Here is a 27,158-nt window from a genome sequence, read left to right on the forward strand (position 1 = left end):
CACCAAAATACACACACACACACACACACACACACACACTCGAGAGCACGAATATCTTTTCTTAACATCCAGGGTCATAATTTGCCTTTTTCTTTTATTACGATACGTTTAGCTGCACACGTCACATTGTATTATTTACAGTCATGTGATTATTAGAGGCTCATAATTTTTGTTTCAGGAGCTATTGGTTATTTTTGACAGTGACAGCGAAACGGAGAAATGGCTGTAAAATATACCAGATAGACAGTTCTTCTACAGATCTACAAACTTTGAAATCCAGAATTTGTGTTGCCACGCTGAATAAAGAAAATGTATTACAGACGACAATCGGAACCGCTCTAAGGTCAAACAAAAGAAACAGAGCTCCCAGATTGAAATTGGTAATGGTACTTGAAGCAGAATAGGTAAACTTAATAATTATAGAAACTTTGCAGATTTTAATATTGTTTTCTGTGAAGTCGATAACTGAATTGTGAAAATTATGCACTTTAGATACCATTTTTTTCTACACAGGTCTAAGTGATTTCATTTTGTCTCCCTTTGTATGTAAAGTATGTTGAATAAATACAAAGTGTTGCCTGAAGGACGATTTTGTTAGTGTCACGCGGTGTTGTGTGATGTTTCAAAATGATATTATATACAATGTTTGAATGGAGATACATATCAAATCGTACTTTCTTTTACAGTCATGCTGATATATCCATTGATGACTGATACGACCTTGGTTTACAAAATAGTCAAGGTCTTATTTCCTCACATCTTCAGCTATTTGAAACCCCCCTCCCCCCAAATAAAACAATGCAATAACGGCCACAATCACCTCCACTACTATATCCTTGCAAATGTACTACCAAATCCTCCCTTTTCATTCTAATCGTTTAGGTCATCTCTTTCCGTCAGTCTGTATAGGGTCAAGTGGCTCCATTTTAAAAACAATGGGTGTATTCATTTAAATTGTTAAAACGTCTGTGCTAGAGAGTGGGCGGGAAGAGTGTTGGGGGAACTGTACTTACATGTTGTTGGCATAGTTCACACCAAGTACTTGCTTTTGTATTTTGAACAAAGCCTACACCTGTATCAAACATACATCCATCATACAAAAACTGCAACGAAAATGTACATACTTTTATTTACCTATTTTTAATTGGATTCTTCGTAATTACCAAATGTGCGTGTTGTGTTATTAGGATTTTTTAATGTAGCTCTAACAATGTTTCAGTCATATCGCTACGTTGTTTGCATTGCGGCAGTTTATAGAGATGTCTAGCACTGGGACATCAAGCCGCAGACATGTTGCATGATGTCTAACCTAGTCACATTATCCTGACACCAAGCCGACCAGTCCTGACACTAACTTCTTAATGCCGAGCGCCTAGAGAGGCAACTGTTAGTACCATTTTTGTAAGTCTTTGGTATGATTCGGTCGGGGATCGAACCCACGACCTTCCGCTTCCGAGACGGACGTTCTAACCACTAGGCCACCGGAGTGGTCCTAACAAATGTGCCTAAACAACGTTAGTAAACCACGTGACATAATTAATCAGCCATTTCCACAAATTCTGCATTTCGTAAAGCGAATCCTTCTTTCCAGATATGAAAAAGGAAGCACATGGAATCCATGGAATCGGTGTTATTGTATTACAGTTTTACTACAAAAACGTCAAGACTTTTATGTTACGTGTGCAGGCTTGAATAAACAGAGCAAAATAAAAGAGTTAAAACAACAAGCTTTGAAAAAATTAACAAATAATTTATTTCACTGGAAAAACTCTGTAAAATTAAAATAATAAGAACTTACGGTTTTAAGAATCAAATCCAACAATAATCCAAGAATAATACACGACTTAAATTTTAGAAGTCCTAGTAATGTAATGTTCTAATGAATTCAAGTTCGATTCCCGACGAAAATTCCAAGATGGAAGGTGATGACGTATACTGTATCCTTTGTAGTGTTGTGAGGTCTACAGTTCTGTGTTATTCACAAACAGTAAATTCAGTTTTTTTTGTTTTAATGAAATGTTTTTGTCGAAAAATTCTGTATGAGCACTCAAATTTTTACGGTAAAAGTATAGTCCTTTAGATTCCAAATAATTCGAATAAATATTAAAATATAATTCCCCAAACTGGTCACAAACAAACGAACACCTTTACATCAAGTGTTTTAAGCCCAGACTGAGAGGTCTTTCTTTACGCATCACTATTAAAACTAATGCGCAATTTCGGAAAGCCCAGAAATGCGAAATGGAGGTCCTTTACATGTAAAAATTCACGTAGCCCCAATATGACCTTTATAAAAACTTAACATTTTACTCCGAGAATAAAAATTAAAATAATATTTGTTTACTTCTCTCACTGATTTCTAAATAAAGGTCGGGAACTAGGTCAGTATTAGGTGTTTACAACTGAAGAGTCAAGGTAAAACTATTTTTTGGAAAAAAATATTGAGTTCCTAGTAAACAAAGCTAAATTATTTTGACATGTAATGAAATTAAAAATAAAAAGATTTTAAAACTTATCAACAATTAACTTAAATAAAATAAAGTTAAATCAAATATACGTAACAAGACGTTTCGATTGTGATCGAGCAGAGTTGCTCCTACTGGCTACTATGACAGTTGTAAAATGAAGCGTTTTGAGAAATGACATACAAAATAGGGTTCGAAATGTTCACGAACGGTCGGAAAAGGAGAAAAAAATACAAGCCGTCGTCGGAAATATAGATTTAGCAATACTCTGCTGATGATTTTGGAATGAACTGGCATCATGAATTATTTAACAACAACAGTGCTTTGCATCTCCTGAAGATGCGGAGTTAGTATTGAGGAACTGTTTCCCTATTGACCTAAATATGAGTTGCTATTGAGAAACTGTTTCCCTATTGACCTAAATATGAGTTGTTATTGAGAAACTGCCTCCCTATTCACCTAAATATGAGTTGTTATTGAGAAACTGCCTCCCTATTCACCTAAATATGAATTATTATTGAGGAACTGTTTCCCTATTGACCTAAATATGAGTATAAATCACCTACCAAATCACTTAGTGAACCTTAAATGTCATTAAATTTTACAACGTATTTTACCGGCTGTCTAAGAATTTTAGCACAATTGCATGACCATTGTTGATAGCTGCAAAACATTCAAACTACGCTAATATTAAGATTTTTTAATTTTAAAACGTGCATATGATTGTGCATAGCAACATTTTACTTTGGTTTTTCAAGAGAATACAACTGTACCCAACCGCAGTAAACTGTTGCTCTTGTACCCACATGTCACCTTAGTAAGTGCACATTGAGAAAAAAAAAGGCAGGAAATACATTAACCGCAAATTTTCTTTAGAGAATCTATGATTCAATAGGATTTCATTTCTTTCTCAATGTTTTATTCGTATGATTCAAATGGGAAATAAGGCTTGATAAAACCATTTTACGGAAAATCAGCGACACGTATTTAATCTTGTCAGCAAGTGTATAATTCAAGATTTTCTTGTTCATCTAACGTAATGGCAGCTTGTGACAGAAAACCATAGCATGTACTTCTTAAAGTGTTGTTGTCATATTGATACAGCGACTTTAGTTAAAGCGATTTTGAACCCTTTTATTTACACTCGTGTATAGTACTGAAATATTTAACCATACCTTTGATAGCTAAACTCGCCTTATCAGTTCTTTGTATTTGAGGTGAAACAAGAGCGACTCGATTAATCAGAGTGCAAACACAACAATTACTGTTATTTAGTCGATCAGTGAAATTGGCTGGCACAAAAACACTTGACTCAGTTGATCCGGGGATATCGAGGCGGCCAGACCGAAAAGTGGAAAGATAGCAAATAATGTTTGACGCAGGAAGTTATAACTCTACATTTTCAGAACTGCTTTCTTTAAAGGCACTCTAACAATTAGTCAGTAAGCAATTATTCCATATGGATGACTTACGTTGAAGAGTTGACATTGGAAACAATGAACACTGAATGCAGATATTTATTTTTAAATTATTTCTCATGTTCTCGTTGGAGTGTTTTACTGTGACGTCAGAGCTGAGTTTTAATAAACAGTTCTAACGTAAAGATTGTTTGATAGCAAACAAACTGATTGTTTGTTAGATTTACATTTATTCTTCTTTGCTTGAAGAGAGAGTTTGACTAAAGTAAGAACTGTTAATCGGAAAATATGGCTTCGTATTTAGATGTGGAATACAACGCCATGAGACGAAGAATGAGCAGGGTGAGGGTGCAACAAAGCAAAACTTCATTTTCAGATGCAGGTATGATATTTCATTACTAGCTCTATTCAACTTCTGTGTTGGTGTATCGATTATCTTTCAGCATTTGCATCACGAAAATGCAACGCATGTCTGTCATCATCAGATTTGATTTTGTTTTCAAAACTATTACTTAAATGCCTCTAGACTGTCGGAGAAAGCCATACAGTTAAATAGAAACATACTAGTATGTAGGTAGGTAGGTGGGTAGAACGACATACATACATACAGAAGATATACAGATAGACAGACAGTGAGATAGATAGACAGATAGATAGACAGACAGATAGATAGATAGATAGATAGATAGATAGATAGATAGATAGATATAGAGCGATAGATTCTTCTGTCGAAAATATTTGGGACAGTCTTAGGCTGGTAGAAAGTTCGTGCCTAACTAGATATCACAGAAAAAGAAAAAAAAAATAACGTTAGTTTTCGTTTTGTAATTTATTGACATAGGACTATGTGAATTTCCTAAATGAACCATAAATCACAGATTTACCCCAAATTGTGGTAGTACAAACAATAGACGGCATAAATCAAGGCATGGTTTCATATGGTAGGCAACAAGTACGATACGTTAGCAAAAAAACAATGAGTGTTCCTAAGTTATTTATGGTCAACTTACTATATACACCTCATAAGTCTATATTTCTCCTCTTTGAAAGTACAAAGAATAAAAGGCTTTTTGTTTGTCCAGGTATGAGAAATTCAATAGATAATACTGAGCCGTTACGATCAAATGCTTTTGCAGGAAACATCACTACTAGCGTACCGGACTGCCCGTGAATAAAAACACAAAACTCGGGTATTCGAGTTTATAGAGTTAAACACAAATTCTCATGATTTGAATAAGCACTGCTTGCATTATGCCTAATATTCAGAATTAAAGATGGGTAGACTAGAAATAAAGACACATTGCAACGCGTTAACAGGTGGATGTGCGTCATTAAAGTTCATAGTTGCAAGCTACATGCGTTGGCTTACCTTTCCATTTAGAGTACGGTAGCTTTGAGAAACTTTGCTAGAATATTCACCGCTTCTTTCTTATTTATTAAGAGGTTAGATAGATTTGTCAAGCATCCCTGATCGCTCCATTTTAGGTTATGAAATAAGAGAGAGAAAAAATTGAAGACATGCCTTTTGCAGAGGATCTTGATGCTTTTGACACTGATTTTAACAAGCCCTGTAAATCTTATCGTATATCTATTTGAAACAGTCTCTTTGAGAACGTACCACTTCTTGCTTGTTCCAGTTCCTATTCTACATTAATATCGTATACCAAGCATTGAATAACGTGGCATATTTCACTGGGAAATGGAACCTCAATACAAATATTATCAGCTTCCTTTTCGCAGAAGGGAAACTTGTCTTACGACTCTTGACAGGATTTGGTACATTAAATTCTGAACGCGGTGAAAAAGTAATTAAAATGCAAAATCAATTAAAATGCAAAATTAAACATTGGACACACCATGCAAATTCAACTAAAATTATATCACTGATACATTTTTAAATATGTTCATTTGAAAGAATACACGTCTCAAAAGAAAGAGCAATAAATGGTGGAAGGGAAATATTTTAATTACTATTTGGTACGGGTGTTTCATGGTCAATTAAATTCAATAGAAAACACATGCAGTTTCTTAAAAGTTACATGCATAATTTTAAGTTTTAAGTTACTGCATAAAGTAAATGCTTATCGCGAATGGAACGTGGCAACGTTTCTACTGGATTCCCGTTTTGTCTACGTACAGTAGTATGGATACGAAATTAAAACGAAGTAAAGAAATGCGTTACCATGGACGGTCCACATAAACACCCAAATGATTTAGTTCTTTCTGACACAAATAAAATGATAATATTCTATCCAAAAACGAATTTCGGTAAATTTTAAGTTTGTTTGAGTGAGCCAAACAAGTGTCACGGCATGGAAATTGAATCTTTACCGTACTATGGGTGACATTTGAGCTTTAATAAATCCATGAAGAAAATGCTCAAATGATGGTTATCTCCATTTCCATAAATATAACTTGCATGAGAACTTTGGAAATTATACCACTTAAGCCTTTTTTTGGGGGGTGGGGGCGGCTTGGGTACAAATATCGAGTCAAGATAGGGTACGAACGCTAGCGTAAAAGAACCCCATATCCCCAATATTTGAGACTCTACAGTATTTTTTAGATTATTCTCTTGGTCTATACTTGACGCTGATTTATAGTGTTCGGTTTCGCTATACAGGAATTAAATACTGATCAAAGTTAGATCATGCTGAGATATCAAAATGTTTGAACCGACTGCTTTCCCTTGTCTTCTATTAACATCCACGAATTCATTGATGTGATTGTTCAAGCAGTATTTATAACCATTTTATAAATTACTGATTGGCTTAAAGCTCCAGTACCAAAAGTCGTATATGCCATATCGTGTGAATAATACTGAATCTTAAAAGATATTGGTCCTAAACGTCGTTGGATTTTATTAAAACCATATAATATTGACATTTCATCACATTATGAGCCATTTAATTTATCCCCCGAACTGAGATACCCTGCAATTTTCCACATGTTGTACGAATTAATCCGATGTTGATTGCCGACATCAGTGGCTCACCCGATTGCAGTCGATTGCTAGCATACAGAATTTGATTACGTCACCGCCTAAACATAAGAAGCTATCACCAATATCGGATTGTCTTCTGCCTATGTTCGCTCTTAAATGTATATTCCATTGCACCAGCCGATCATCAATATTAATCCAAGTCTAATTTTAATCTAATGCACGCTTTTTCTGTTCAGGTCTAGTTTTAAAAAGCGGGTCTGCATCTCTTCATTATTTCTCGAAACAACTGTGCGCCACGTGCAGATGTTGTTATTATTCGATTAGTCACTAATGAATATGTCGAATATGTCATTTCTTTCCTTCCGAACTTTAGTTGCATTGGAAAATGGTGATATCTATGATAAACGGCGGCATTGGGGCTTTAATGGAATGTAATTCGCTATAGTACTTTGGTTCATTTATCTGACGCTAATATCATATGTAGGAAAAATATTTTAATGAGGCGATTGCAGTATATCTTGGCTATGTCTCCGAGCTATTAAATTATCGGAAACAAGGCTACAGGTGTAAAGCCAATTGCTGACCATTACATTTTGTTCTGATGTAAGTGAGCGCGCTTACTTGAAACTGTCATTAATTTAGTACATTGTTTCCCCTCCCCTTCTCTCTCTCTCTCTATTTGTTTATTTATTTATTTCCAAATTAAATTTAATAATTTAAATTCTGAATATTTTTTTAGCATATAGATTAGTTAGCTAACTTAGTTTATTACCATGTAAATTAGTATACTGTACAGCAGTCAATAAAGCGGGAGAGTGTGTTAGTCCGCGGGTCCATACAAAATGCTGCGTCACAAATACGATGATTGCTCTGTATTCATCATGTTTTCTAAAAACATTCACTTTTCGTTTTAGACAACTTTTTTTTTCTTTACCTCCATTGCTATATAAATTTGATATTTATTCTTCAATAAAGAATTTAATTTCTTTAACCGTATTTCCATGTTCTCGCTTCCAAGACAAGCAGCTGGAGAATAGTATAATGTGAAAATAATTTACGATGATTATCTCATTCGATTATCAATCTTGATAGGTCATTACGGGTAATTTAATTTTGTTAAGTTATCTGTCCTGCCCGTTTGTCTAGATGATGCATGTCGCACGAGTTGCGGGCCTTAGACACTGGATCAATACGTTTATATATAGAATCCATTGATCTTCCTACCTTTATTGTTATTTTATTTCGAATTGGCCTTCATAAGCCTTCTCGCAAACTTAAACCATTTATGTCAATTATCATATCAGCCTGCTGCTCGGCTATTGCCTACCATTGTTTTTCGTATACATATACAAGGTACTCAAGGCCGTACTTTGGATCAGCAAAATGACCGATAACCTGCATGACGTATGTGTATTGACACGTACTGTATCAAGTTACTGTACACACTGTCCACAGGTGTCTATCTCCTCATCTGGTAGTGTATCTATTACACAGACAAGGAAAGTTGAACGAGACATGTTTGCATTAGGAACGTATCCATTCCACGCCTGATTGAGTGGATTATAACGAGGAACGTTACAAAGTCTTCTACATGTGTTCGTATTTATTGCATTATGCCAACTCTCTCTGTCCTCAGATTAAAATTATGCCAACTCTTTCTGTCCTCAGATTAAAATCAGCACGTTCCTCGTTCCCTTTTTTCAGCCGACTGTCAGTGTTTATCATTTGTCCTGATGAAAACGTATATGCATATATAGCTTTGACAAATTATAAAAAATTGAAATTCGAAGTTACGTGTACGGTTAGTAAAATCTTGTATTCTCCAAACTAGAAGCTGGCCGTAGTTTGCATGTCGAGCCGATTTATGAGCTTCAATAATGACGGCAATTATTTAGCTAGATAAAGATGTGTGCACAACGAAACTACATTCCAAATCTAAAGCGGTGGGATAAAATTATTTTAAAATTAATGAAAGTGAATAACTTTAACAATGAGGCTAATCTAATGTGTTGCCAGGCGCCAAAGTAATCGCCATGGTTTAAGGTGGTTGCCATGAGAGGTGCGTCCTTGTTTTACTCTCCTTTTCTCTCGCCACTGTTTGTAGAATTCTGTGTGAAATAATGCTTGTGGGTTCATTTTTGACAGTGCATTATGTTGTGTATTTGTTTTTCAGTGATTGTTCTCAAAGAATTAAGACTATTTTATGGATTAGAATTGTTTATGTTATTGTCCATAATTCAGTAACGGCTGTTGTTACCAATGTCTTCTAAAGCTACAAATAAAATATCGAAATTTAAATAAAAAACTGTTGAAAATGTTTATTTTTATATATATTCTCCTTTACTCCTTTAGCGAAAGTTAGATAAAGTCTCTGTAAAGATTTCGGAGTGATCGACAATGACAGCGAATAGTTTTGAACTTGATACAGATCCAACATGGGAGATAACTAGGATTTTTAGCATTTCAAGTTCATAAGGTCGCGAGTCATTTTAAATTGGAAAGAAAAGCATTATAGCTTCTTTATTTCAACTTTATAAGACCTCTTTTTGAATATGGGGATAAGTGCACACATTATCAAAAAGATTAAATAGAAAAATATTCAACGCTAAAGCAGGTAAAATCGTTTGTGGTGGAACAAATTTACCTCCTATGCTAGACATAAGGAGCAGACAAAAATACGAAAGACTCTCGAAAAGCCTCCACAAACACAGGAACTTAACATTTAAATTTTGTTTACCATGGCGTCACTCGTGGATGCATACCTACCTTGTTTGTGCCAAGTGTCCAGCAGGAAAGTAATAGACAACTTCGTGATAGAACTAACACCCGTAATACATTCGCAAGGACAAATCAATACAAGTTTTTAAAAAAATAAAAGTCATGAAATCTTACTTTAAAATGCCGGAGCAATCACTTCTTAAACTCTTTCAAACCACACTTAAAAGGCATTTATAAACGGTAGAAATCTATTACTATCAAGGTAATGATTAGTACAAATTATGCACACAAGACTTTGACTAGACACGTGGGTTACTCAATGACAATCTTTTCCAAAACTACTTGTCATTTTGCAATAGATGTTAATGTGGTGAACCAGAAACCGCCTAGCATTTTGTCTTAGATTGAACGAAATATATTACTTTCAGAAACAAAACAACATGAACATTTTTTCATAATATAGACTTAACTTTTTTATTAATTGGTATCTATCTGCAACACATTGATGTCGACGAGGAGAGAGAGAGAGAGAGTCAAGATCAGCATTTTCATCTTTTAAGTGTACAATGATATTTTTCTGCTATAAATTCTTATCAGATTCTGTTTGATAGTACTACATGTAATATATCTATAACTAATATAATATCTCATTAGTATTATTCAGACCGCTCCTGTAGCATATTGGTTAGAGCGTTCGCCTCAAATGCGGGACGTGGTGGGTTCGATCCCCGGTTGAGTCGTACCAAACACTTACAAAAATGGTACTAACAGCTGCCTCGCGTGGCGCTCAGCAGTAAGAGGTTGGTGTTAGGACTGGTCGGTCTGGTGTCAGGATAATGTGACTGGGCGGGACATCATGCTACATGTCTGCGGCATGATGCCCCAGTGTTAGATAACACTATAAAATGCCACACTGCGTAACTCGTAGCGATATGACTGAAAAATTGTTGAAGCAACTTTAAAAATCCAAGCCACACACACAGGTATTTATTAAATGTTTGAAATCATTTGCCTTCATTACTCATACCAGTCACGTTATCAAAGTAAATATATTGTTAAGGATTATTGAGCTCGAAATAAGCATTAATTTATTACTAAAAATCCCTTTCCAAAACGGATCTTTTGATTTTTATGTATTTTACCTGATGACCAGGGGCAGCGCGATGAGGAAGAAGCTTTTAGTTGATAGTTTCAAAGAGTTTTACTCCATTTAGTGTAGAGGAGTCGGTTCTTGACAAAATCTTTATTTAGAAAAAGGAAGGAGGGAGGTTAGCATCTGACATAAAAAAATTCTCAAATTGTCAAAATAGAACGCCAATGAAGAACGTTGCCCACGGGCTCCTCGAACCTTCGCGCCGCCGCTGCTGATGACATCTGTTTAAATTGCTGATGACTTCTGAGTAAATCAAATTAATCACTATGCTGAGTTTCCGCTATGCCGTAGTGGAGAACAATTTTATGATATAAGGCAAATTCCAACGTATTTTTGCTGCACAATTATTTTTCACAGGTTTGGAAATTTATTGATTTTTCTTTGATGTTTATGGCACAACAATACAATTTTCTTATTTAGTGTCGGGGTAACTGAGTGTATTGCCCAGGAACACTCCACATTAGCCAGAGTAGGCATGTCTGACAGTAGAATTTGAATCCGTACTCTTTCTGCAGCCGCTGAGCCACCACAGCTCGTGCTTCCATTTTATTGCGTCTTACTATGTGCAGGCGGGCAAATCGAGTCTATTCTGCACCTCTAAACTAGCAGGGTATTTTGTAAGCTGAAATATTTCACTTTGAGTACACTGCATGTTTGTGTCAAAATTTCAAAACTTTGACACGCGTTTCGAAATGTGCACGACGGTTTGAAACTTAGACCCATACAAAATTTACTTGCTTGTATCGGAATGGATAGGGATTTTGTATGTCAGAAGACAAGTGTTTTTTGTATGGTATACCTGAAAGAAATTCAATCTCGGCATGACTTGAGTTCATGTTAATAGGAAACATTATACATTTCTTTGTCTCAAAAGGTTAATACGAAAATTTATTACACGCCAATTTCCCATTCAAGGCGAATATAGGGACGCTTGCTATTGAGATCTATGGCTTCGTGTATTGTTGTAGTTGACAGCAAATACTTCTACATTATCCACTGGTTAAGTTACTTACATTTTCAATGCCGCGTGCAATATCAAGGATCAATTGAAAAGTATAAAATGAAACGAATTTCGTGTAGGGTCCTAATGTAACAATTTGAAAAGAGCATTCAGTGTTGTATCATTCAAAGTAGCACTCCAATTTACATTCCTTATGACTAGCGTTTTAGATCATCTATTCGTTCAAGGATATCAGTCTGGTTAGGGGTTGGCTTTCCGATCACACACTAGTCTCCAACTAATGAATTTACATCGACCTTGAGAATATGTAAAATTTGCTTTATGATAAACGGCACTAATACTAATCTTAATGCTACATGTACAATTAGGTTTAGATTAGATTTAGATGGTGTTGGTCGGATTTCACAGAATTTAAGTCTGGATTTAGGCTTAAGACTGGATTATAGGTTAAGTCTGGATTTAAGTTTAAATCTAGAAATATGTAATCTGAAAGGCTGAAATGACCAATCTGAAGTCCAGATTAAACTCTGAGACTTATATATGAAAATTAAAACCCGTTTTTGTTGTTTTGTTTTTCTTCCAAAGGTGGTACCTATAAGCCTGGAGTATAAACAAATTTGGTTTTTCATATTGCAGAATTCGTTCTAACAAAGTATTTGCTTATTTTAGCAAAGTTAGTTGACATTTGAAAATTGTAATTCGTTTCAGCGGTTCTTTCTAAATTCCGCATATTGATAAGTATGCAATCAATAATTGTATCTAGGTAAGATAAAGATATGATTCATTTCTGGACAATGCTCGAAATTGTCGTAATGTCATAGGATGAAATGCCACAATAATATTGTTCCTGTCAACTACTATGTTGACATACAGCAAAGTTTTAAATACTTCCCATATGTTGTGTCTGTTGCTATCTTATGTTTATTTTCCAGGCAGGACACCTGTATTTTAACTTTTTACCTTTGTACTATTCGATTTGCACCGCAATGGCTTACGATGAATAAGAAAAATGGGGACCTTCTAACGCCTAGTATCTGTTTTTGAACAAAGTTATGTTAAAGAGGAAGATGAATTTTATTATCTGAAATATATTTTCACATTTTCGATGTTCGCTTTTCTATGGTCTCCATCTCTCACCTACGCACAGTTTCATCGTATTTGCTTTTGATGGTGTCTTTGTTAGTAACATTATATAGTAGTAAATACATATTGCATGATTCAGTCAAGCCTACAACAGCGAAAGATAGCAACCATGACCTCTAGGCTACCTCGCTTCCCACCCTGTTTCCACCTGCCTCTGATGTCATGCTGCGATGAAGCACGAAATAATGGTTTGATTTTGTGCTGTCATCTTCCTAAAATATTTTTTCTCAGAAGGTCTCAAAAATATATTCTTGGCAAAGTGGACATTTTTTTTATAACAGATCAAAGAAAGGCAGACTTACGTAAATAACTGTAAGAAGAGAAGAAAAAAACCTCATGGAATTAGTCCGTTTGCTACAAAGAAGAAAAGACACACACACACACACACACACACACAAACAAGAGCTGCGTCTTTGGGACACAATATACACACTGTATCCCTTTGAGTGCCCTAGTATGACAATTACCTTAAATCTGAGACGATCTTCAACTCTTGATATAAAAAGATCCCTTACTCTGTCATTTCTAGATTCAATCTTTTCAGAATGTTTTTTTATTTTTTATTTTTTACCTCTGGACAAATTACCAATATTGCTAACGTTTTGCGATATAAAAGAGAAAGAGTAAATTGTGGGAGGCGAAGTTGAGCTAGTGTTGACCCAAACGTGATGGTACCTTCCACATAATATCACGTTAAGTATGTAATCGAATGATTAGCAAATAGTTCTAGTCGTTTGTGCCATTATAAACTATGTAAAAAAATACCAGTTAATGGAAGTCTTTCACACCAGTTGAACTCACCCCATGATTTGCGATCCTAACAGTGGTTCTTGAACTATCCTGTATAATCACTGGATGTAATCAAATCTTTGATCCATGTAGAGATAAAGAAAATTATAAACCAGTCTGCACCTTTAAACTCTTAACACGTTTTGAGTGGTCATTGACGATAATTGAACAGATACATTAGAAAACGAACTACAAATAAGGGTATATGCAAAGTAGAAAAAGTGGCGAAAGACACGCATGTAAAAAATACAGTTATCCCCTGTTGAAATGCTATCTAGATATTCGATAATATCAATATCACGACTATCCTGAAAAGTAGCGCGTGACACCTTTTTTAACAAGGGTGCTTGAAAACCAGTCAAAGCGCGCATATACTGTCTTTACTCGGTTATAAGAAGAGTCCTTCTGAAAACTGCACAGACCGAGATCTGCCGTCGCATAAAGCCTCGGCAGATCCGGGCCTGTGCAGTTTGTTAGGAGTAATCAGCAGAACAAGAAACATAGACTCTAATATGTAGGCGCATTATGCTACGGTAGAACAGATCTTTGTTGCTTGTAGTTTTGCTCGACCTATACGCGAGTGACCATGGTTCATGCCATATGTTCTTTCTTGTAACTCATTTAGAAAAACACACTAACAATAATATTGGGCTGAAATCTTGAGTTACTAAACGCGTCGACCTCTTAGTTGCTAGACGCTGCGTCTTTCGTTTTTAATGCAGTTTCCGGAATGAGGAGTCTGTTCTGGATAGTGGCGACTTACACCAATTATTCTATACATTATTGCAATGCCGAATCGCTTATTAAGCACACAAAGCAAGTGCTTAGGGCACCAGCCCAACAGGGGCACCAGAAAATAAAATAAAACATTCAAATTAATTGTTGATGATAAAATTGAATTACATATGACCAAATCGATCTGCATGTACAAGTAGGTTGATTTGGAATAATGGCAACATTAGTATTTTCTAACCTTTTTAGCTTTTAATATTGATTTTTTGAGTTTCATATTTTGCAAGGGGGGGGGGGATACCAAAATATTTTTCAATGCTTAGGGCCCTTAAAGGCCTTAATCCGGAACTTCATTAATGGAATGTGAAGAAACGAAATGGGAAGGAGGCGCGCTTATTTCCTTTATTGCCACTTATTGAGTCTTATTTTAAAAATATTTTGAAAGAATTATTCCAGTAAATGTCAATTTACATTATATAAAACGAATGAATTTAATTAGTTTAGATACACATTGTCAATAAAAAGTAATCACCTATCTACATAGCACTTCAAAAATCCATGACAAATAATATGATTACGTAATTACGCATTTTATCTAGGTGTTGCAGGAGGTAGATGGTAAATTCTCATCACTTAACGCAGAAAAGAAGAAAGTATTTAAGAATTAGTTCATAACGTCAGAAAGGAACTACTTTTTGTCTTCCTTTTCAAAGATAAATTTTAAATTTGCCATCTACAATGAATATATATATATATATATATATATATATATATATATATATATATATATATATATATATATATATATATATATATATATATATATATATATATAATCGATAAAATATTAGAGCATGCTAACTTAGTAGTCGTTGAGAAAAACGTTCCATACACTAAACGCAAGGCAACACCAGAAAGGATTTAAAGATTTCTGCCGTATATTTTTTAAATTTGTGATTTTACATCGAATTGATTTCACGAATAAACCATTGTGTAGACATGATTACTTTATAGCAAAATAGCAAAATCACTAATTTCGGGATTTAGCTTTCCAATGTCGAAAATGAATTACTTTTGTAATTAATGCGCTTCTGGTGCATCTCCGCCCAGTTTATTTTGTCAATGACTGAAAGTGTATTATCCAAAGAAAATCACTCTTGAATGAAATCCGACGGAAGATGTATCTGTTTGTTGAAGTTGTTTTCATCTAAACGATTTTTGATTTGTAATGCTTCATCACACCGTTAACACCTGACTAAAGTATTAAAAAATGTAATGACCTCGATAGTGCTTATTAAGTCTTGCATTACTCAGCACGATTATGTACATTGTTTAATGTCATTTTTAATGTCAATTTGTTCGTTCTAAAGTTAGGCAAAATACAATATTTGCAAAAAAGCATAAAAAAACAACTCCGCCACCCCACACACACTTATTTACAATTCAGTTCCTTACGTTATAATCAATTAGCATATACTTGAAAATTTAACTATTTTGGTTCGTTACTCATTTGTAAGCTATACGTAAGGCTAAAATGTCGGCTCCTCCACCCAACGCAATTGTCATAGAACATAAAATGTAACATAATTGGGGTCACATTTACATTGCGAAACACACATGCAGCTCTGACGTTGCAATAGTATTGTGGGTATAAGGTCAACGTGGTCCTATATTTATTAACGTCAGTGAGTACACAGTTATTGATTGATACTCAAATAGTTCTGTCGTACATATTATTATTATTATTCACAAGAAAAGATTGGTAGACTGGTTTACGCGAAACGAAATTAATGAAACATACATTGAATCTTTTGCTCGCCAAAGATAGAATTTGTTCGACTTGTTTGACAAGTTTAATTTTTTAAGTATGCACTAATGTAAAAGTCCTCTGTCTATGCAATGAATTAAACTAGTTTCAACAATATGTTCATACTGTATTTAACACGAATGGTAAATGAAAATAATGTCGAGAATTAAATGTAAAACACTAGATGTTTATGTTTTAGAAGTGATAACTTTCTTTCTTTCTTTTTTCTATGTAACATTAGTAACACGAGGAAGGGTCAAATGAGATTAATTTCTCACCAGCAATCTTGAAAACAAAGGAGAAAGGAAAAAAAACGGAATTGAATTGACTGTAAGATCCGATTAAAGAAATATTATGATCATGTCTCTTTAAGCTGAACTTTTTATTTTGTTTGTTTCCTATAGCACTTCTTTGGCGGTTAATTTTTGTACGTTTTTTTAAAATACGTTCTTCGGTAAAAGACAGGAAGAAATAAAACTCGTTTTTGATTGCACAGTTGAGAAATTCTTCAAATTTAATTAAATTCTAAAATTTTCTCAGACATGAAGCAAGAATATTCACAGTAAGAAATGAAATATGCCATGACTGTGTTTTATCTTTGATGACTCCAAATGTTTAGTAGACATTCATGGTTGCAAAATAAGCAAACACAAGGATGTCCAAAAGTCTAAATTGTAGACAAGAATTGAAATGTTTAGTGAAATGTGGGCCATGAATTTTAAGATTTAACACACGCTCATGACTATATTTAAATTTAAATTAATCACCTTAAGTTGAATGTTTGATTTTCCATTTTAACGAGTCCTCTAAGGAGATCTGATTGAACACCCACCCACATGAATTGTACCATTGATTCTTTGTTTCCTTTTTTGTAATGAGCTAGCTTATAAAACATGCAGGAATTTTTTTTCTTCTTCTGATTCTTCCCAACAACATTGAAAATAAAACCTCGCGCAATCTTCAATAATTCACAAAGTACAAAAATTCGTCAAGTAATTGCCAAAGTCTGGTTTCAAAGTAATTTTACGTAACAAGCGAACATGTACACAACGTTTGATACACTGAAATTCTTTACATGAAGGGGAAAAAAGTAATTAAAAGCCACAGTTTGCAACGCAGTACAATGACTTATGCTTTGTCATTTTTACACATTACAATGCAAGCCAATAAAATATTTTTTTTAAATGCTCAACTTTCTTAAATGGTGACCATAAATACTAGAAAATCATAGAGTGAAATTTGTCATGTAGGTAACTTTGTACGGAACTCAAACTGTCAGTTTGTTTCATACCATCGAAATATAAGATATATGACAAACTATTTTGTAAATAACACATTTATGACTGTTTTTTTCTTGTGGGACAGATTCTCTTATTCCTAAAATACATTCAGTTACCTGTGTTTTGAAACCAAAAATCCGCAAACGGATTATCATCATGTATGAAGTTTTCCAACTGAAGAGGTCATAGAAATAATATCATGTATCTTATATCAATGCTCATTTGTTTTAAAAAAAATTATGAAATGGGTGGAATAATTTCTATATTTTAGGTGCCTGGGTTGAAATTATTCCACGATTTGTATACAATTCAGTTTTAATCAACACCATTGTAAGATAATGTATTCTGTTTATCACATGATGAAATATACTGATTTTACGCAATGAAACCGCAAAGAATATATATATAATTATTTTTAAAATTTAATTTTATAACTTATAGTGATATTTAGTCCGCTTGGGTACTCTTCTTATGAAAATGTAGTGACCATCTTATTTTTAAAACGTATTTCTTTGAAATAATTTGCTCTACAAAATGATTCTTTTTTCCGTTATTGAACATTGAATGTTGCGGATTAATTTATTTCCATTAAAGTTTTTTTAACATTTTGCCCTTTTGCCATATTGTTGTCTGCTACTAGCCTTTTTTTTCTTTTCCCCCATCTGTATTAATCTAATTAACCCCAGTAGTCGGATCATATGGAAGGGCATGAAACAATTAGAAAGAAAAGACCCTATCCAAAACGAGAAATCCATGGTGTGTCAGAACTATCTGTAAAGTGATGCGGCTCGGTCAGAGGCACGACGATTTAAAAAGAAATGGAACTGCAATCAACCCATTATGACACTGTATCAAATAAATATTAATTGCAGTGGATGGGTAGAGTAGAAGATACAAGCATGAATAAAAATTCAAGTAAGCATGTAGAAAATGCAAGTTGCTGAATTTAAATTTCATCTTACCAGACAAACTATTTGACTTATCTGTCTTGTACGTTTAAATTACGATATTGAAAATTGAACATAACATGTTGAAATTTAAATTGTTAATAAATCAAGATAAAATAATAAAGACATATTGTTATTTGTTCACAATGGTAATTTATAACTGTACAAGAGCACGTTTAACGTTTTTCGTTCTAAATTGACTTTTAAAACTTATGAAATGTTTGCTATGCATGGAATTAGTAAAGAGCTCCGCTTTTTCTGGGCATTGATAATTTCCGCAAAATAGCGACGCTATTGAGGTAGTGGCAGAACAACATTAAGATTTCCCTGATCTCAACTGTGATTTGCAATCCATTGTTGTTTCACTAGCCGATCTTGACAATTTTGCTTAAAACCTCTCAAGATATGCAGCATGACGTTACAGTAACATCGGCAGCAGCATCAACCTCAAGAACGACTACAAAATTGACATGCTGAATGTGACATTAGTATAATTGGAACAAAATTTCATAATTATGGCACACAGGAAGCATACACATTTGAGATACATGCTAGCTATTCAACCGTAGAATATAGCGCAATCATTCCATCAATTTAATCTCTTGAAAACTTGATGCAATATCGGACCGTTTTGTTTTATGTAGGATTAAGTGTCTTGTCATTAATTATCAAGGAATGGTTTCTACCCGTGTCTACCACTGGAGTCTCTTTCCACAGAAAAAGACAATTGTGCCATTCCTTCCTGGGTAAGTGGACCTTACGACGGAAGAGATATGATATGATTTTTTATTAGGAGCTTTTTTTTATGAAGCGAAGGCAAATATGGGCAGATCAATGAAACGATATCAGGTCTATTTTTATTCTCATCTGGATCCAATGAAAACGTGTAACTTGTTCAAAAGTAAAATAAGGAACAGCATTGAAAATAGATAATTCACTCGACAATTTACACGTATTTTCATTGAGAAAACGTGTATGCATGTGTATGACAAAGGCAACACAGCTGTATTTGTCATTTCTGATCTAGCATTGTACTTCGTTAAGTACCACTGTGTTCTTTCGCAATAAAAGAGACATTTATAAAATAAACGTAAAAGGGATATTTTGTTTTCATTTTTAGCAAATGCCCAATAAAATTTGCCTTATACTTGATTGAATGAAAATACTTTTGTTGTACATATTTCACAAGTGCTACAAGGTTTCTTCTTTTTCTATGTGATGTGTGTGTATGTGTGTATTTGGATTTTTAACGTAGCTTTAACATGTTAACCCAGTCACATTATCCTGACACCAGGCCGACCAGTCCTAACACTAACCTCTTAATATTGAGCGCCAAGCGAGGCAATTGTTAGTACTATTTTTTTATAAGTTTTTGGTATAACTCGGCCGGGGATCAAACCCACGACCTCCCGCATCCGAGGCGGTTCTATCTGATATAGATTCGCGAGGGAACAGCCATAACAACGGTCTAATCTGCTGAGTGCAAACCGTTTAGTAGATAGGCACTATCCGACAGATTAAAGGAAACTAACCTTCAAGCACGTTGTTGAAAACAGTGAAAAAAATCACTGTATCCGGTTGCCTTTAATGATAAGGAGGGGTCTTTTATCAGTCTATAATCTTCGAATTTGCAATACAGAACCAGTAATTTAAAACTACGTTCTCGTCTTTCGTTTCTTTTAGCCTTCAATGTATTGTTTTGCGGTGTGCACCGGTAATTTATTACACTGACACTTAGCAAAGTTATTATTGTAGTCTAGAAAGGGTGACAGAAGCGGGACTACTTTTTAGAAACTGACGGAAGCGAGAACTACTTTTACAAACTAGCAATACTAATACCTTGCAATAGTAAGATGTCCCTAAAAATGGAGAGCCACGCTGCCATTACGTGGACGCTGGCAAAGCAACATTTATAGGGCACATACTCTCCTGAAATTGGTAACTGGAATTTTAATTTTAAAAATATCATTAAAAGACAGTGATCGAAACTTGATATTAAAGATTATGCACTTTTCAATTTTTATCCACCATGAATGTATGCTTATAGCCGTGTATTATGTAAAACTGTTTGTCCATTTTATGTGCCATAACAGATAACTAATACTGACTTAAATGTACTGTGATGTTTACATAAATATTCTGAAATTTTAACCCTACCTTAGATTTTATGTTGGCCTTTGACATAGTGTGTGATAAGTCATAGTTTGAATTTCAGAATAATTTGTGCAATTATTTCTTTATTCTTCTTATTTTTCATTAAAATTTTTTGTGTAAAGGCATGGTCTTACTGCTGATGCAGAGGTACCTTAAGTAATAAATTTTCAAACTGCATATATATATATATATATATATATATATATATATATATATATATATATATATATATATATATATATATATATATATATATATATATATATATGCAATAAACTGACAACGAACAGTGCTAAACTAGTATCTACCTATCGGAGCACTTTCGACTCTTTAATGAGACTTTTTCAAAGGCAAATACTAAACATAGACAAGACAAACAAATAAAACAGAAAAATGTTTATGTTTGTGAAACTTTATATGATGTTTCTATTGGAATTAAACCTTTTAACTTTATTATGTTTCAACTAGTTTATTTTAGCTTCTTGCTGATACTGGAAAATATTTGTATTGACCTAGAAATTGATGAGCCATAACAACATCCGGTGTCAGGATACTGTGACTGGGTTGGACATCATGCTACAAGTTTGCGGCATGATGCCCCAGTGCTAGACTTCAATATCAACTGTCACACTGCAGACATCGTAGCGATATGACTGAAAAATTGTTAAATATCTACCTTAAAAATCCAAATCACACACACACACACACACACACACACACACACACACACACACACAAATATAGTTTTCCGAATGAATTCACAAAAAATATCAAAATAGTGTTTAGTCCAAACAATAACATGAGCAGTTTGTATTTCCAATAAATACTTTAAAAATATTCCTCTCAAATGAAATCTGAACACAACAATATCACTTCACTGGCGTCGAAAGACCAGCCAGGTTACTGGGAGAAATGAAAGGAAGAAAAACTTAGAAGTTTTATAAAGACAATTTTATGATTTAAGTGTTGCTTTTATGCTTGTTATCTAAGATGCTGTTTTTTTCTTCAAAGAACTTTATTTTCCAGAAATTTGACTATTTTGAATTCTTTAATCTTTCTGTTTGTTTCCCTGCTTCAAAACTATTTCGCTAAGTTGATATTACTCTAATTGTGAAAGCTGGCAATTGCGTCAGCAATGATAACACTTTTATTTCTAAGGACGGAGGACATTTTGTTTCAAAAATGTTAATTTACTTGTAATATTCGCTCATAATTTATTCATTGGTAAGGGTCATAGACATTTCCACTCGTGAAACAACGCTCTATATTTTTTTTAGACTAAATAACAGAATGCAAAATGTTACATTTCAGCCAAAGTTTAATTGTAAAAGGTCACAAAACTCTTTTCTAATATATTGGAAAGACAACAGCCTCTCTGTAATTTTAAATATACGAACTTACAACATATTTAGCTATAATGTGTTATTGTGTGTATATTAGTAAAATCGTATATCGAAAGTATCAAAAAGTTGAAATTAGGTGCAATTTCAAAGAAAATTGAGAATAAAAGGTTATAAATGCAGATTGTTGGCCGAAATTGAAACGGGTGAGGATACAACTTCGAACTTTATTAACTTTGTGGTAGAAGATATTTAATAAAATAATAATTAATTTCATATTCATTATATTTTATGTTGTGATAACTTATAAAAGTCATTTAACAAACATAAAGCAATACAATAAAACTTCCTCTACTGTACATACCATGCTAAGATTTAATCAAATACTGCAGACGGATCGTATAGAGAGTAAATACTTGTCTACGTACTTGGTGAACGCTTTTGATGCCTCCAGTATGTCCAAGAGAGTTGTCCAATAGAACGTGATAATGTATGTAAATATTTTCCGTACGTTTATATCTCAAGGGGTTGCACAAGGTTACGATTAATCACCTCTTCAACTTTGCATCTTGATGAAACACAAGTCGGCGTCATGGTATTGTCACAGCTCTAACACATCGAGTTTATATTGTCTTTAGTCAGAAAGACAAACATAGTCGCGTTGAGGGTGCCTTGTTCCAAAATCTCGGCGATCACTTGAGACCTATTAAGAAATTCAGTTTGGTTGCATAAATGGCAAAGCTCATGTGTGTATCCTATTACTGGAGTTCTACCTTTACATTGCATAGGAACAAGCCAACAAATCACTCATACCACATGTTCGAATGAACTAAGGCTAATGTCAAACTTTTAAGTTACTCCATTATCCATAACAAAATAATTTATCTTCTTAAATGTACCTTTTTTTCCAATTTCCAAGAAACGTGTATCATTTTGATGACTGCAGCATATCTAAATTGTAGGGATCGTGCGAACCGTATATAATTGCTTATAAGTTTTGACCAACTGCACAACAATACGGACCCAGATCTGCCGTCATAAAACGCGATGGAAGATCGAGGTACATGTTGCTTGATATACTGATTTATCGAAGTCATCTGCAAAGGCCCTGAACTGCCGACGCATTATGCGACATCAGAGATTGGTCTGTGCACATCGTCCCTCGACTCGACGTATAAGCGATTAATCACGGTGGTTTTGAGTGTTGCCAACACAGAGTCAAGGTTAAAACCGTTTCTCTTTTTCTGGTTCAACCCCCCCCCCCTCGCCCCCCCCCAAAAAAAAAATGTTTTCAGGGTAATTATAAAAATGGGCATAAAACAGACTACACTTTTTAAAAGTAGCCTTTCTTAGAGAATTCTTTACATGGCATAATTTCTTGGAGACGAAAAACATAAAATAAAAACGAAAAAATGAGCGATGGCCGTGAGTAACGAAACAAATATGTCAATTTTACAAAGAAGTAACAATATCAAATTAGTAGCTTTTATGAATTTATTAAATGCAAGATTGTTGACATTATTATTACACAAAGAAATAATCGATTATCTTTTTATCGATTTGTTTTATATACATTTTCTTCAATTAAATTCTTTGATTTGTCGAGGTCATGGTACGAATTTGTTGTTTTTGGGATGAAGAAATGCGATAGCAGCTTTGATGTTTAGGGTCCACACTTCCATACATGGCGTGCCAGAAGCATAAAGACGCGATACACCACATAAATTAGTCCTCTTTTAGTTCGAGTTGCAGACATCACGACTTGTTTATGACGAATAAGCATTCTCTGCAACAAAACATTCAATTCAAACTGATGCATATACATGGGGTATGGGGAAGTCACTAAAGTTTGCCAACGAATTTGGGATAAACGTCTGTTTCCTGTAACATTTCAGTCCACACCTTAATGCTATGGTATGTGTACGTAGAAGACAACGAAATCAACCAAATATACGCGGACTATGTTAAAATATGTACCGATAGATCAAAAACAAACAACCCACCAAGAACAGCAGCAGCAATAGTTATCCCTGAATTCAATAAACAAACGGGATCCAGATTACCTGACTATTGCTCCATTTACACCACTGAATTCTGGGCTATACTTGAATCACTACAATGGATCAAAGACAACCAAATACCTAAGTCAGTCATTATAAGCGATTCCATAATTGTTTTCAAATCGATCCAAAATCGCAATACACACTCGAGGGAACAATTCCTCGACAGAGCATGCCAATTAATCGACGATATCACCACAGCACATCAATTAGTCGAGCTCATGTGGATACCGTCGCACATTGGAATTTCTGGCAACGAAACAGCAGACAAAGTTGCACAAACCAAACTGGGAGATCAAAACTCTATCAAGCTCACCTACAGCTCTACAGAAGCACTAAGCTTAGCACAAACATATATAGACCAAAAATGGCAAGCTTTTTGGAACTCCTCCACAAAAGGTAAAAAGCACCATGAAACCAAAAAAACCGTACATAGGAACATACAGCTACCTAAGGGTACCTATTTAGAACAGAAAACCATAAACAGGATAATAACTGGAAAAAACTAAACTTGCAAGCAGTTTTGGAAGGTTTATAGGACCCAAACCAGCAACCATTAACTGCTTTAACTGCCACAGCACCGAAGATCTACACCACAAATTCAATCGTTGCCAAAAATATCAACCCGCTATGAAAATATTTATCAAAAACCAAAAAGAGATTGGATCACAACACACACACCTAGAGTTTCTTATGGACTCAAACAATCAGCATATAAAAATATAAATAAATTCATAGACTCAGCAGGACTTAGGAACAAAATATAATTATTATCCCCACAAAACCAAAAGACCCAGTAACTAGCTAAATAAATTTAGAAGCCCCCACATAAAAACCCATAACATATCATTCAATTTTATAAAAATATTAATAAATTATTCACTTACGAAGCACTTATCAAAAACTAAGGAAACCGCAAAATCGGATGTCCTGGATGTCCTTAACGAACCGAGTAATCAGCTAGGACTCCGGTCCTAGATGTCCTTAACGAACCGTGTAATCGGCTAGGACTTCGGTCTCTTGCTAAATAAAGTATAAATAACATTCAATCTCTGATTAATAAATGAATAACTTAAAGAGGCAATATGTAACAAATTTTAAATAACATAACGTAAGAAGCACACCCTAAACACATCGACTAGTAATACCATAATAACCTTGAAAATCTCTCTTCATACATGATTTCTACTAACAACCTCTATAAACAGCATAGAACACCCCCCCCCACACACACACACATTTTTAGAACATTTTGAAGAAAAAAAAAACGCAAGAAACACCAGGCAAATGCAACAAGAAACCAGCGATGTGAAGCAACCAGGACCGTTTCCGAGCTCTCCTTCCCACTAATGACAGCCAACCATTCAACTGTAAGGGACCTTTATGGACCCACAGATTGAGGCCAAACTATCAGGGTTCCTTGAACCCATAAAAACCTGGTGGAGGTGGCACCATTCCCTTCCCCAGGAACAACTAGCAGGCTGCGGTGCAAACAGAAAAAAGTGGCACATGCACAATTGTGCGCACGCCACTATAGTTAAACTCAACAACAACAACAACGTAGAAGACGTCACCGAAGGTGAATGATTAGGAAGTACGGAATTTACTTCTTGGAGATATTTTTATAGCAACTAAAATTGTTGCATTAATACATTATTATATAAGTCTTATAGCTGATATTCTTCTACTTTTCCAGATGGGGAAGACGAACCTGACGAATACTACAAAGATTTGATCAAATACTGGAAGAAACACGGAATTCCTCTCAAGAAGGATATTCTTGTTCATAAGGAGGAAGTAAAAGGTATACCAAACATACTGTCAAACTCTATTGGAGACTGCACAGGGTAACATATACAAGTGGTCTTTATGGAAAAGTAGTAAATATGTATTGAGTTTTGTAAATATATTTAAATTGTCTTTCATTAACAGATGATCCTTATGTGCATGAAGTCTCTAAAACAGGTTTGACTGCTCTGGTAACACTGGAAATATTTTTGCATTGTGACCTGTTAGCTTTCTTAGATGTGGGTAAGAAAACATATTTTATGGCACAAACCATTTCTTGACAGTTCCATTTGATATATATTATTGTATTTAAAAATAATTTGTTTATTTCAAAAACTGCTTCAACAGCGTGTGTGTGTGTGTGTGAGAGAGAGAGAGAGAGAGAGAGAGAGAGAGAGAGAGAGAGAGAGAGAGAGAGATTTGAATTTAGATTTTATGCATTTTTCAACTGTTCCGATTTCTTACAAACGTTCGGTCTACCAAAACCGTATATTATTGAAAATCTGGATAATGACGTATGAGTTATCATAACAAAGACTACTGAAGAATGAGAAATCGGAGTGGAGGACACATAAATTCCTGTAGATGACGTGCCTGTTTGCTAAATGCTGGTTCTGAAAGGCTGTAGTATAATTATAAGTACAATATGAACTTAAATCCCAGAGGTTATTTCACGTAACCCAGCAGTGCTGAAAAGAGATGGGTCTCTAAAACGACACGTCATTTGGTCCTTTGGTAGATAAATATCTCGTAAGATGCTCACAGTAAGATTGAAACGGCGCATATCAGAGTAACAGCAGCAGGGAAGTTCTACAGACCAGGTGGCACAGACCAAATTAACCCTCCCACACAAACTTTCTCCGTACAACCCTCAGATTTCAAAAATAAACCCTCCTGCGCAAATTAATCAGCGAAATTTCGACCCAGGATGCAATTTCAGACATAAAAAAAAACAACAAAATTTAGGGGGGGGGGTAGGAAAATTTATGTGTGCAATGCAAGGAAAGGACTGCAATTTTATGAATAAATTTGATCAAGACCGATTCGATACCTACTACGTGGATCATGAAGATTAATCGTGATAAATCCGTGCGGTGTTGCCTGAGCGTTACTGAAGAAATTTTTAAACTTATTTATGTCCATATCGCCGTTGCACCAAGTCTGATGAATGTTTCTCAGCGTGTGAGTATCAACACCATTAAATACCGATAAAATATTACAATTATCTCTAATAACCTTCGGAATTTGCGTATATCGCTGCGTCACGTAAATCACATCGGTGTTCTTGTGTCGGCCACGCGAGAATATCCTAGCTGGGTTAGTTTGTTTATCCAGCATCACATCATCGAAAACAACAAGATTATTAACATCGCCGTCTAAATTTTCTACTGATGGAGCTTCATTGATATCCGTTATAAATTCTATCGTGCCATCTTCAGTATTATCACTAAATTCCTTA

General features: G+C 34.6%; 1 protein-coding gene across 1 annotated transcript in view; it reads left to right on the forward strand.

Annotated features, from left to right (window-relative positions):
* Positions 1-3,800: 3,800 nt before the first annotated feature.
* LOC149801284 (uncharacterized) overlaps positions 3,801-27,158 on the forward strand; it is a 54,426-nt gene continuing 31,068 nt past the window's right edge. The window contains exons 1-2 of the mRNA XM_089954290.1: positions 3,801-4,265; positions 25,608-25,715. Coding sequence (XP_089810416.1) covers positions 4,172-4,265; positions 25,608-25,715 — 202 coding nt within the window. The 5' untranslated portion in view covers positions 3,801-4,171. The remainder of the gene's footprint in view (positions 4,266-25,607; positions 25,716-27,158) is intronic.

The sequence above is a fragment of the Sinohyriopsis cumingii genome, chromosome 4, assembly GCF_028554795.1.
Source record: "Sinohyriopsis cumingii isolate HCF-2022 chromosome 4, ASM2855479v2, whole genome shotgun sequence".
Lineage (NCBI taxonomy): Eukaryota > Metazoa > Mollusca > Bivalvia > Unionida > Unionidae > Sinohyriopsis > Sinohyriopsis cumingii.